Source organism: Leopardus geoffroyi, chromosome B1 (assembly GCF_018350155.1).
Source record: "Leopardus geoffroyi isolate Oge1 chromosome B1, O.geoffroyi_Oge1_pat1.0, whole genome shotgun sequence".
Lineage (NCBI taxonomy): Eukaryota > Metazoa > Chordata > Mammalia > Carnivora > Felidae > Leopardus > Leopardus geoffroyi.
The window spans coordinates 192,895,052-192,909,026 of NC_059327.1; the positions used below are offsets into that span (position 1 = coordinate 192,895,052).

The 13,975-nt window shown below is 44.6% G+C and overlaps 1 protein-coding gene across 11 annotated transcripts in view; it reads left to right on the forward strand.

Annotated features, from left to right (window-relative positions):
- The window catches only part of LDB2 (LIM domain binding 2), a 383,786-nt gene that overhangs the window by 96,206 nt on the left and 273,605 nt on the right, over positions 1-13,975 (forward strand). The window contains exon 1 of one of the 11 annotated variants that reach the window (XM_045474459.1): positions 13,747-13,866. The exons of the other annotated variants lie outside the window; for them this stretch is intronic. Coding sequence (XP_045330415.1) covers positions 13,864-13,866 — 3 coding nt within the window. The 5' untranslated portion in view covers positions 13,747-13,863. Of the gene's footprint in view, positions 1-13,746; positions 13,867-13,975 lie in introns of those variants that run through there. 11 annotated transcript variants of the gene reach the window in all.

A 13,975-nucleotide genomic window follows, 5' to 3' on the forward strand; every position in this document is an offset into this window, starting at 1 on the left:
CTTCCTGACAGGAAAGAAACACGTGTCTGTGTTCATTTCTGAGCTCTGTCACTCTAATACGGACCTAGCAGTCCGGTCACCTTCCCCCTCTGGATCTCAGTCTTTTCATCTTAATTTGTTCATGTACTGGGCAACTGTGTGTGATACCATTCGAACAAAGCAATCTACTGAAGTAGTCTACACTGTATATGGGGTTGCCAGATTTCACAAATAAAAATCCCGGATGCCCAGTTAAATTTGAATTTCAGATAAATATCAAATACTTTTCTAATGTAAGTAGATCTCAAATAGTGAATGGGACATATTTACGCTAAAAAAAAAAGTATTCTTAGTTTGTCTGGAATTCAAATTTAATTAAGCAACCTGTGTTTTATCTGATAACCCTACTTATGTGCCAAATGTTAAGCAAATGGTGTAGACTGTAGAATTAAGAATCCAAGAGACGAAGGTCAATTCAAGAAGACTCAGGAAGCTGGAGATGCCGTTTTTTAAGTTTTTGCTTTTGTTTCGATTGGTGTTTCGTGTAGTTACTCATAAATCCTCAGTAGATGTGAAGGGAGAGATCAAGTTCAACATCAAACTGAGACATAGGCTACAGGTTGACCGGAACCTAAGTTCCTGGAAGGAAAGAGAAGGGAGTGGGAAGAGAAGGAGGGAAAGCAGCCAGTGGAGAGAATTTTCCATTCTCTCGCTCCCACTCCATGTTTATCCGTGATGGGCTTTGACAGGTATTTGCTTGTCGTGGGAGAGGAAAGCATGCCTGTGAGTTACATTACAGGGGTAGCACTTTGCTGGCCTTAGAGAAGAGCTCCATCCCTAATAAGCACCCGGCTCACCCTACAACCTTAGGTTACCATGTGTGTGCTGCAGGTCAGGAGGGACTTCGGGGATCGTGTTGAGTGTTTGGGGATTCTCAGAACACCATGTTAGAGGAACCCATTTCTGGTTCTTCCAGACTTTTATAGGCTTTAGTCATTCTTTTGTGGATTGCTTTGAATTTTCTCTTTTTCCTAATTGTGCAGTTGGCTGACAGATGGAAACCCCAGTCTTATGATGGGTAAGCATGGCAGAATCTCTTGTCACTTCATTTCAAGTGACCGCAGATTACAGAGTCCAGTTTCCCAGGCCAGAGGCAGAGAGAGGAAAGTGTGCAAGAAGTCTTCCACGTTTTCAAGGAGAACCGGACCTTCAGGGGCAAATTCTGTCTTTACAGAGAATGCTGGGTAGAGAAAGGTCCACTAGGCACTGGTCCTTAGGAAATATGGGGAGAGACTTTGGGGTATTTATGGCATTAGCAGAGGTGGTGTCTCTACCCAGACTTGAGAGATGGCCGTTAGTCACCGGGAAGGTGTTTATGAAATTGCAGAGTAGGCAAGATGAGTTTTGATTCTGTGTGCTCATGTTTCTAGTTTCTCTCACTTATCCTTTGGAATTTCCTCTTCATCCTGGGGTTTTGGTAGTGAGGGTCCTTTTACTTCTTTCCAAGATTCTGAGTCTTGTAACTTCTGCCTTGGGCTTCCTCCCAGATGGGCCTGATTCCATAGCTCTGTAACTGTGAGACCTGGGGCAAATTTAGTTGTTTCTCTCTCTCTCTCAAATCGTAGCTGGTTACTACCTCATATGATAATATTTGCTATGTAGGGAAACAACGTACGGAAAGCCCTTAAGAAGTCACAATGAGGGTGTTGAGCAATTTACTGTGTACTGACCACACATTCATCCAAATAAACACACTGAATTTTCATAATAACACTGTGAGACACATAGCATTATTAATCCCATTTTACAGCTAAGGAAACAGAGGCACAATTAAATGAATTTGCCTAAGATTGTGCCGCCTTAAAAAAATTTTTTTTATGTTTATTCATTTTTGAAAGACAGAGAGAGACAGAGCACAAGCAGGGGTGGGGCGGCGAGAGAGGGGGACACAGAATCCGAAACAGGCTCCAGGCTCTGAGCTGTCAGCACAGAGCCCGACACGGGGCTTGAACTCACAACCATGAGATCGTGACCTGAGCCAAAGTCGGATGCTCAACCGACTGAACCACCCAGGCACCCCAGGTCGTGCCGCTTTTAAAGGCTGACACTACAATAAGCAGGCTGGCTCATGGGGCTACATCATTAACCATGGTGCTCAGAACCTTTCTAAAAATGTTAGTTGTTATTATTATTATTATTATTATTATTATTATTACTATTCCCTACCATTCTAGGGAACACCAGGCAGGGCCCAAGAGAATGTAACAGTTATTCAGTCCCTTAATCCTATTAATTTGGGAAGATTCATAATGTATCTCAGCATATTAAAGCATCCGAGAAGTTGGATAGTAAAGGTACTATTTAATTTTTAAAAATAGTCTTATAAAAATTTTAGAATACTCTTAGATATACATAAAAGTTGCAAAGATAGTCCAGAGAATTGTCACATACGCTATGCCTATTTTCCTAGTTGTTAAGATCTTATGCTGGCACGAAACATTTGTCACAACTAATGAACCGATATTAATGCATTATTATTAGCTAAAGTCCATACTCTGCCCAGATTTATTCAGTTTTTATATAATGTTCCCAGGCTCCCATCCAAGATACTACATTACATTTATTTATTTTTTTAATTTTTTTTAACGTTTATTCATCTTTGAGAGACAGAGAGAGACAGAGCACGAGTGGGGAAGGGGTAGAGAGAGGGAGACACAGAATCCAAAGCAGACTCCAGGCTCTGAGCTGTCTGTCAGCACAGAGCCCGACGTGGGGCTCGAACTCACAAACTGTGAGATCATGACCTGAGCCGAAGTCGGACACTCAACCGACTGAGCCACCCAGGCGCCCTGATACTACATTATATTTAGTTATCACATTTCCTTAGGCTCCTCTGGGCTGGGTCAGGTCCTCAGACTCTTCTTGTATTTGATGACCTTGACAGTTTTGAGAAGTACCGGTCAGGTGATTGGCAGAATACGGCCCAGTTTGTGTATGTCAGTTGTATTTCTCGCGGCTAGACAGGGGTATTTGTTCTGGGGAGGAAAACCACAGACGTATAGTGCCACTCTCATGACGTGGTATCAAAGCACATCTTAGCAAATGTTTATTAATGTGCATGTTAAGCTTGATCACCTGGCTGAAGTAGGATTTGTCAGGTTTCTTCATCGTAAAATCGCTCTTTTCTTTCCCTCTTCCTGTGCCACACTGCTTGGAAAGGAATTACTAGGCATAGACCGTGCTCAAGAGGGAGGAAGTTATACCCCACGTCCGTGCAAAGGAGCATCTAGAAGAATTGTTTGTAATTCTTCTGCATGAGAGATCTGTCCCTCTTCTCCTTTTTATTTATGCAACCATATATTTCTATCAGTATGGATTCACGGATACTTATTTTATACCCTGGGTTATAATCCAATGCTATGTTATTTATCTTTTTACTCACTTGTCCACCAATGGCTATTAGAAGCTCTTCAGTTGGTTCCCATGTCTCATATGTCCATCAGTGTGTGTGTGTGTGTATGTGTGTGTGTGCATGCACGCACTTCCTTACTTTATTTTTTTTTAATTTTTTTAATGTTTATTTATTTTGGAGGGAGAGAGAGACAGACAGAACATGAGCAGGGGAGGGGCAGAGAGAAAGGGAGACACAGAATCCGAAGCAGGCTCCAGGCTCCGAGCTGTCAGTGCAGAGCCTGACGCGGGGCTTGAACTCATGAACCGTGAGATCATGAGAGGAGCTGAAGTTGGCTGCTTAACCTACTGAGCTACCCAGGTGCCCTAACACCTCCTTACTTTCTGACACTACAAGGTACTCCAGGCTCATTTTTTTATATTCACTATCCCAGCTCTAGAATTAGCAATCTTTTTTTCAAGGAACCCCGATTCCTCTTTATTGGAGACTCTGGGTGCTTAGTGAGCATGTTGCTACTGGGATGCTATTGATTCTAGAGCCTCTCAGTAGACACAGTTTAGTTAACCCCATTTCATGTTTTTAAGCAAATGTTTTTCAAACTTTGAATATAGGCCTCCCCCCAAATGGCCAAAACTTTGCTTAACATTTCTCAGAATATTAGTATTCCATGGAATCACTTTACCATGTGGAACCATAGCAAAAGCATCTGTGTGTCTGGATTTCAGCAGTAAGTATTAAATAACAATAGTCATAATAATAATAGTTACTATTTATTGACTATCTGGTCTGTCCTAGGCGTGGTGCTGGTCCTGGAGGTAAGGTGGTAGGACAGACTCCTAGGTCCCTATTCTCAAGGGATTCAGTCCAGCGGAACATAAACATACAGAGAGACAGTTGAAAGTCAGCATCCTGGGCAATATGTATGAAGCAAGCCGGTATGTTCTGGGCACCTGTATAAAGGGCCCCACTGCCTGAATAAGTGTCCCAGCTTTCTGTCCCGACTCCCCTTGCTTCCCTCTGGTTCATCAGCCAAGTTGAGCCAAAGTGAGTGGGGGAAGGTGTCTTTTTGCTTTTGAAATCCCTTCAAGGGCTTCCTGTTGGCCCAACAGGGATAGCAGTAGAATGAGATACTGAGGGGGCAGATATTAAGGAGATACTTGCTGTCAGGTACAACCCTGGGTAGCCCTGAGATAATGCCTCCTTAAAGTTTGCCCAAAAGTCTGTAGGTGACTTACAAGGCCTTTTATGACTGGGGCTCTGCTGCTTGTGTTCCCTTTCACTGCCCTCTCAGGACAGCCTCTGTGTCATTACAGCCACACCCAACACCCTTCTCTTCCACGAGCTCTCTCTCTCTCTCTCTTTCTTACTTCTGGACCTTCACAGAAAAGTCTCGATGTTTGGAACAATCTTTCGTCTCTTCTTCATCTGACCAATCTCAACTCGCCCGTCAGGTCTTAGGTAAAGATTACTTGTTCCAAGATTTCCCTGCTCTTAACCCATGTACTCCATCAGGACTCTATTGTTTTTTGTTTTTTTTTTTAATTTTTTTTTTAACATTTATTCATTTTGGAAAGGCAGAGAGAGACAGAGCACGAATGGGGGAGGGGCAGAGAGAGAGGGAGACACAGAAACAGAAGCCGGCTCCAGGCCCGAGCTGTCAGCACAGAGCCTGACGCAGGGCTCGAACTCATGGACCGCGAGATCATGACCTGAGCCGAAGTCGGCCACTTAACCGACTGAGCCACCCGGGCGCCCCAGGACTCTATTGTTAAGTAAGTTTTTTCATAGCCTCTCTACTCGCCTGGAGAGGCACTCACTCCATCAGTTGTCAGTACATGGTTGACTCTCTTCTCTGGGTTTAAGATCTTTGAGGGAAAGACCATTTGGCCTTACTCATCGTTAATTCTCAGTTCCTGGTACTTGGCCATGATGCTCAATACTCTGCTGTTGAGTAAGTGAACAAACACATGAGTGTATGGGGGAATGAACAGACTGGGCATCATGGAAGGCTTCCAGCAGCAGGTGATGCTTGAGTGTTTCTCAAGAGAAGAAAAGATGAGGTTTCAGGAAGTCTGAAAACATTTTTTTTAAATGTTGTATTTATTTTTGAGAGAGAGAGAGAGAGCACGAGAATGGGAGGGTCAGAGAGAGAGGGAAACACAGAATCTGAAGCAGGCTCCAGGCTCCTAGCTGCCAACACAGAGCCCGACACAGGGCTCTAACACATGGACTGTGAGATCATGACCTGAGCCTAAGTCAGATGCTCAAGTGACTGAGCCAACCAGGAGCCCGAAGGCTGAGAACTTTAATAAGTGATTGAACCATATGAAATTGTCAGTTAGCCAAAAATGGCTGACTATTCATAAGGTTCAACCTAATAATGGCTAACATTTCCAAACACTTAATATGTGTTTTAAGTTCTTTTCATGTATGAATTCATTTCTGATGTTATCCACTCAATTAGGGGAATACTCCAATTATTTACATTTGATCAATGAAGCATTTGAGGCACAGGGAAATAACAGACCCAAGGTCAAACATCCCAGCCACAAAACCAGGGCTCCATCCCAGGATGTCTGCTTCAGAACTCTGAAGCTCAGCTTTTATTTTGGAAGCAAAGAGGCTGGGGCACCTGGAGAGGCATTAAGGAGGGGATTGGAGGAGGAGATGTGCACCTTTCATGGAGATCTTTTGGGCCGGCTGAAGGTGAAGTGACCGCTTTGGACGAACTACAGCCATCTGCCTTCAGATGGTCCTCCTGAGATTATCACACCTCCTCCCTCAGCCTGGACACCTCTCGCCCTCACCTTCTGTCAACCAAGGTACCTTAAGGACATATGGACCACAGCCTGGCATCCCAGGCGGTTTACAGCCAACGCATCATAGCTCTGCCCCAGCATTTCAGCCTCCCACCACCTCGCCCTCTGGAGGCCATGTTATTGTGCTGTTTGCTGTGGGATTCAAGCAGGGTCTTCAACGGATTCAGAAAGGGCAAGTCCCTTTCAAGTCCTCTGGCAAGGCAGAGGACTGTTCCCCCCTTTTGCCAAGGCCCTTCTCCTGGAAGAAGGCAAATGGACTTTGGATATGGTAATATTTACTGAGGGAGGCAATGTGGTTTCATGGTCTTTAGCTGTTAAATCTAAGATTTTACTGAAACAGCTGAGAAAAGAGCTTTAATTGCTCTAATGACCGTATGTAGCTTTCGAAGACCTCAGTTAGCTTCGACATCCTTTTACTGCCTGCTCGAGTTTTCTCTGGCCTCTCTGAACCTCCAGTCTGCCTGGAGGGTCTCACCATGTCACGGTTCAGATCACTCCCAGAAGCATGTCACATATGCCGCCCCCAACAGAGTGACTGAGGCTGCAAACACAGGTTTCAAACATTACAAATCCCTTCATAATAATTTGTGAATTATTTACAGGAAGGATTTAGATCTATTCAGGTGTTTCTGTTTTTTTTTTTTTTTTTCCCCACAAACAAAACACTTTGCTTTTTAAAATGGTTGCTTACAAGACAAAAACCCCTTTAACTTGAGTTAAAACACATCTTGGGTAAAGACCCAGGTGATTAGAAATGAGAAGCTTGAAATGACAACCCCAGGAGCTGATGGCTCAAAGTCTTGGGCTTTGGATGAAATCCCACCCGCCGAACCTTTAAGTATAATTAAGCATAAAACACCACCTAAAGGAACACTGCGGATTGGATGTAAACCCGCAGAAGCCAGAAAATTCAGAGTTGAGGCTCTAAGGTCACCAGACTCCTCACGCCCTGGTTCGAAGGTGCTTTGATACTGTTCTCTTCCCTGGGGGCAAGAGCTGCCCCTCCTAAACCGTAAGGACCAAGAATAGGGGCACAGAAGCTTAAATTAAAGGCAACACGCATGCCAATTTTCAGCTGCTTTTCTTTTGTCTGCTGAAGGAAGCCGATAGATTCTACTGAGCACATTGAGAAATGAAGTTTCCTGATTTGGAAAATTAAATGCTTGAGCCGTACAAAGAAAATGGCCGTCTTCGACCTTGACTTACATAACCTGTAATCCTGTTACAAGGCATTGCAGCCAAGGGGAGCAGTTGCTTTGGGGTCCAATTTCTTTCCTTTTGGGTGTGAGGAAGGCTCTGGATGGTCTACCTTGTCCCTGAGAGTGGTGACATCAGGACCTCTCAAACTGCCATTTTCCTTCCCTCCTGCACTTGGGACTATTTCCCTACATTGCAAATAAATGAGAAAATAAATGTTAGCTGCTTCTTCTTCTTCTTCATAGAGGCAGCAAAATGGGACAGAATTGGTATACTGGGTGGAAATCAGCCCACCATGGCACATCTATAAAGTAGAAGCATTTCCTTCCCAGGACTTTGGGGGTGAGGAGGGTCTTTTTTTTTTTTTTTTCTTTTGAAACGTTACTTGTTATTTATTATCTGGTACTTGTGGTAGCAGGTTGCCTTGGAAACATACATGGAAGGAGGAGGAAATGAGGAGAGACCCAACATTTATGAAGCGACCACAAGGGGCCATTATGCTTATATTGTATCATATAATTGAAGTTTACCCAATTTTCATAAAAATCTATTAAGTACGTTTCCTATAGACAAGGCGACAGCTCAGGGAAGTTAAATTACTTGCTCAAAGTCACAGGGCAAGCATGGGGCAAAGCTGGAATTTGAACTCCCATGCCCATGTTTATTTCTACCATAAAACGTGGAAAACACTTTCCCAGCACATTAATACAATGTATCAGTGCATGCTTTCATTCCTTCCTCCCGTGAAAGCTTCTTGCAGGAGTTTTCCTAATTCCTGCCTGCAAGTCAACCAGCAGACTGCTTAATTTCAGAGATGACCAGAGTAAAGGGAAGGTGACAGGGATGTGGATACCTGAGAGGAATGGCGGGTCTTCCCATGTATCTGCCCAGATTGGCAGGGTAATGTCTTTGGGCTTGGTACTTTCCCCACAATCCCCGTGCCTCCTTTGAAAGGAAATGAGAAGTTGCTCAGAAAGAGGAATTACTTAGTTGCTTCTGGGGTGGAAGACTAACCACACCAGGAGCAGCCTTAACTCCATGAGGCTTTCATCTGCTTTAGAATGTGAAACAGGTCTGAAAACAGTTATCCTGGGTGATGCCGTGGCTATCCCACGCAGTAAAGAGGAACAGAATATCATGGCTAGGACTTACGTCAGATCAAATTTAAAGAATAAAAAATTAAGGGGGCAAATCAGTTCCTACCTCACAGGATTATTACAAAGATTCAGTATTTATTTATTTGTTTGTTTTTTGTTTGTTTGTTTGTAGTGAGTGAGCGAGGGGCAGAGGGAGAGATAGAATCTTAAGCAGACACGGCTCGATGTCACAACCATGAGATCATGACCTGAGCCGAAAGGAAGAGCCAGGTGCCACCCAGGCGCCCCGAGGATTCAATATTTATAAAGCGCTTAGAACAGAGACTGGCACCGAGTAGGAATGTAGGTATTTGCTAAGGAGAAGGCAATGGGTTGCCATGCTGTCTTATTGGAACACGAGTTCCCAGGGTAGGTGATATTCCGTCATGTAGTCGTGCTTAATGAAAGTGTGGTGAATGGAAAGCTTGGGGTGACTATAACGATCCCCAAATATGTGGAATTCTCAAATCCTGTCCAATTTGTTTCTCATTAAGTGTGTACATGTTAGGGTGTTGGGAGTATAGTAGCCCTGCCCTCCCCCGCCCCCAATCGGCGGTTTCTTTCTGAAGCTTCCTTCGCCTGCAGTCAACCACACAGGATCCTCTCTTTGAGGTGTCATCAGAAAGTCGGTAGTGGCCTAACTCTGTGTCACATTGCCTACATTGGGCACCTCGCTTCATCCCATCACAGAGGCATTTTATCATTTCACATCATCCCGAGGAGAAGGTGAGCGAGTACAGTACAGTGAGATATTTTGAGAGAGAGAGAGAGTCCACATTTACATAACTTTTGTTACAGTATACTGTTATAATTGTTCTATTTTATTATTGGTTATTGTTAATCTCTTACTGTGCCTAATTTATAAGTTAACCTTTGCCATGGGTATGTATGCACAGGAAAAAAAATAATATATATAGGGTTCATCACCATCCGTGGTTTCAGGCATCCACTGGGGATCCTGGAATGTATCCCCACAGATAAGGCGGTGGGGGGGGGTGGGACTACTATATAGAAAATTGCAAAATCAAGATGGAGATTGATGTACCCTTCTTCTCCAAAATTGGGAATTCATCTATATGCGTCTCTAAAAAGTTAGTACATTTCAAAAGAATTATCACAGGGGCGCCCGAGTGACTCGGTCGTTTAGGCATCTGACTCTTGATTTTGGCTCAGGTCATGATCTCGCAGTTTGGGAGTTCAAGCCTCACATCGGGGTTTCTCTGTCGCCCATTCTCTCTGCTCCTCCCCCTCTTGCTCTCTCTTTCTCTTTCTCAAAAGTAAATAAACATTTTTAATAACAAAAAGAATTATTGCATATAAAACATGTTTGGAGCTTCAAGTCTTAACCACATAAGTGGATCATTCCGTGTGAATCACTGAAATGCTCAAGTTAGTGGCTAAATGAACGTATAGAAGTTATTGTGTTTCTGGAGATTATAGGTAAGCACTTCATGATACCTGAAGGGTCCATTTATAATCTTCAATAAAGTGTTAGTTTATCCATACGCAGCTCCCAACCCCCTCTGCAACAGTGAGGACCAGAGAGGTGCTGCAACAAATTACTTGATTAGCTATCTTTCAAAATTAAATTGGTTCTGATCTGAATGTTGTTAAAAAAAAAAAAAATCTAAGGCCTGGGGAAGGTTACGGTGTTTATAAATCAAAACCAGCTGCTTCTGGTTGTAATGGCATTTTGCTCAAAAAAAAAAAAAAATTCTGATTTGACAATTCCCCTTTCAGGTTTGAGTCCATTACAAATGTGAAAAATAGACAAGGTGTTAAAAAGAATAAAGAACAGGTTTTATCATAGAAATTCTAAAACGCCCTTAACTGTTGAGGTGGTTTGAGATGTTGGCTGGGCTATCTATGGAGAATCCAATTCAGCAGTTGGTAAGGACAGGTAGTTATGAAAATAGGGGCAGTTCCATAGAGCATAGAAGAACGTAGGTCACTGATCAGATAGGATACTAAGGAAGGCCTGGTGTAAAGATACAGGCAGTTTTCATCTGCACACAGCACTAAATCCTGGGTTGCCTATTTGTGTCTTTGTTGAGGACAGCACGATTTAACAAGAGGCCCTTTTAGAGTCACACCATTGCTTTGAGTTCTAGGCATTTTTCTGCTTCTGGTTTATTCCCCAAAGTAAGTTTGCAAGAGTGTTAAGCTTAGCTGCGGGCTGGTTACCTGGAACAACAGCCAGAAAAGTCAGAGGAAATGTTGGTCCTAGCCAGGACATTCTAACATCAGAATCTTTCCTCCTGGTTATCAAGGAAAAAAATATATTAGTTTCAGCAGCTACTTTGTATTATGTTCTGGGGCGGGGGCGGTGACAAGACTGAGGGGTCATTGAGATGTGAGTCTCAATCCTGCCTTTATTCCTTCACGGACTTATCATGCTGGGTCAACTGACTAGGCTCTCCGGGTCTTGGCTGGTAAAAGGCAATGGATCAAACTGCCGACAGCTGATACTGAGAACGTGCTGCAAGGATTGTGTGCCTGGGAGTTAATGGGTGCCTTAATCACTGGTTACTGTTACTGACTGTGGAACTTTGAAAGGCACAGGGGCAACATTGCATTGGAGGTCACCTGCTGTATGTCCTCCAGCAGGTAACTAAAACACTCTGGGCCTCAGTTTCCTCATCTGTGAAACAAGGATAACTATGCTCATCTCAGGGTTTTCTGTGAAGGTTCAATGAAAGGTTAGTGAGCTTCTAGGATATGTGGGTTCTAGAATATCCCTGAGTATGTGGATTCATGGTGGTTGTGTTATTTTTGTTATTGGGTGAGACCGCCAGCCAAAACAACTTAATGAACTTCCCCATCACCTTATTCTGTTCCATTGATTTCATGGCATCTGAAAGTTTTGCTTATCTTCTTATTTCTTGTCTCGCTTCCCTCCTAGAATAGAAGTTCATGAGGTCAGGGAGCCTTTAGTTGTCTGGTTCACCGCAATTCCCTGCACCTCTCACTTCAGTGTCTGACTTGTCTTGGGCCCTCAATAAATATTTGTAGCATGAATGAATGAATGAATAGAGATTTAGGCGGAACACCACTTTCTCCATCCCTTGGGGATCCCTGGAGCACCGCGCAGTAGCTGTCTGTCCAGCCGCTGCCCAGGGCCTGATGGATTGTTCTGCTGTGTGCATCATCCTCTGAGAAGATGCTCTCCACCTCTCGGCATCTTCTCCGGCCACCTCCTACTTCTGCCTGCTCCCCCTCCCCCACCCTGTGTGTGCTCAGGGAATGCAAACTAATTTAACCAAAGCCAAACATAATTAGGAGAGTAAATCTGCTGTTGCCGCTGCTGGAACAGCAGAAAAAAAAAAAAAAATCATAAGAGTTCATTCCGAAATGAAATCCGGTCTGGCAGCTTTTTGGACCCCCTACTGGGCGCGTAATGGCTGCGCTGCTGAGGGCCGCCCCCTTCCCCACTAGCCCTACCGGAAAGAGTTAATTGCAGGGTGGCGCCCCTTTGCTGCCTGCAGTGTCAGGACAACATCCGCCCTACACATTCCCTGCTTCTCGAGGATTCGCCATTGGTGTCCTTTGAAAGAAGGCAGTTCACAATCCCAAGCTGTTTCTTTCCTTTATCCATTTGTTCCTGAGCTCATTCATTCATTCATTCATTCATTCATTTTTTTGTGGTTATTAATGTTCATCTAACTTCTGCTATTTGCCAGGATGTGCTGGGTGTTAGAATTACAGCAGAGAGCAGAAGCTGGTTCCGGGGGGAACTCTGCTGGGGTCGGGGTGTCTTAGGAGCCTACACGTTTTGGAAGACTGCTCTAGGATCTAAGCTGCCTCTTGGTTTCTCTTGGTTTCCGGTTAGACGTTTCGATAGGCCCCACCCTGTGGATCATCCAGAGACGGGAAGATTCTGCGTTTGAAAAATAACCACAGCAAGCACTAACCTTGACTTTGACTTTATGTTCATCTGGGCTGCCTGAGGTGGAGAAATGTGACACAGACAACGCACAGCCCCCTCTTCTCCCTTCCCATCACCCCTCCCCCTCCCCCCCAAAGTCCTTCCTAAGCCAGCCCTGGGCATCCTACCCCCCTGGAGGTCACAGCCTTATCTTAATAGAATGGGAAGGAGCAACATGGCCACTCCTACCATGGCTGAAGGGCAGTAAGGAAGACCTCAGGACTTTCTTGCCCTTTTTAAAAAAATTTTTAAGTTTATTAATTTATTTTGAAAGAGAGAGAGCAGGGGAGGGGCAGAAAGAGAGAGAGAGAGAGAGAGAGAGAGAGAGAATCCCAAGCAGGCTCCATGCTCTAGCACAGAGCCTGACGTGGGACTTGGTCTTACAAACGGTGAGGTCATGACCTGAGCTGAGATCACTTAACTGACACTTAACACTTAACTGACCTAGCCACCCAGGTGACCCAGGACTTTTTTAAAGCTAGAGAGCACACATCTGTCTGAGTCCTGAGGCTCAAATCCCCCCTTAATGGTCAAACTTCCATGCTCTACGGGGAGTGTCCATCGGACACGGAAGAAGGGAAGCGTTTCTGCAACCAGGCAGCAGGGGAGCCATGAGATACACTTACCCCACATCCCAAGCCTTCGCCCCTACCTAAGCCGCAGGAAGCAAATCTCAATTCAGGTCCTTGCATTCCTCTTGCTAGTAACAATATTAACAATGTAGCGAGTGCTTGTCTGCCGTGGGCCGGGCACTTCTTAAGCCCTTTAGTTATGGAAGTGCACTGAATCCTCACCGTAGTGCTACAAGACAGGAAAATGTTCCCACGTTTTGAATACAAAATCAGGGCCGGTCAGTAGGAAGTGATGCCTTCTAAATAAACTAGGGTTCATGTAGAGCTAGGGTTGGAAGGGAGGTATGCCCCTATTTTGCTCTTCTGGCACGCTGGGTTTCATTTACAAGGAGTCTCGTCACACTGTATTTGTATTACCTCCTTATTGTGTATTCTCTCAGTCAGCCGTATACTTTTTGAGGCAGGGCTGTGTCCTTACGGTTCCGCCTGTGTCCCCACCCTTGGCACAGCTGGCCACCACACATTTACTGCGTGAAAAAGGAAGCGAATGAACGAATGCCTCCTCAGCACCTGGTACCTCCTCCCCTCTCTAGAGCAGCCTTGAAAACATCAGAGGGAATGTTTTCACTTCCATTTTGTGGTGTCATTTATTTAAATATCAACAAATGATTCCCCTCCCTCTCAGTGCTCATAAGGCAACTCTGCTTCTGAGGTAAGATGGCAGAGGGAAGAGAGGCATGCTGGGCCATCACTCTGCCAGAGGCAGGGATGCCTTCGTGAATGATTCAGGAGCGAGTCTGCAGGACTTGGAACTCCATTCTGTATGGTAAGGAGAGGCAGACGTCCCTGGATTTGGGTGTGGCATGTGTAGTATTTTCCAAGGACAGGAAGGCTCGACCATTTGAGGAGTTCCCAGTTGTTCTAAGTCTTATGTC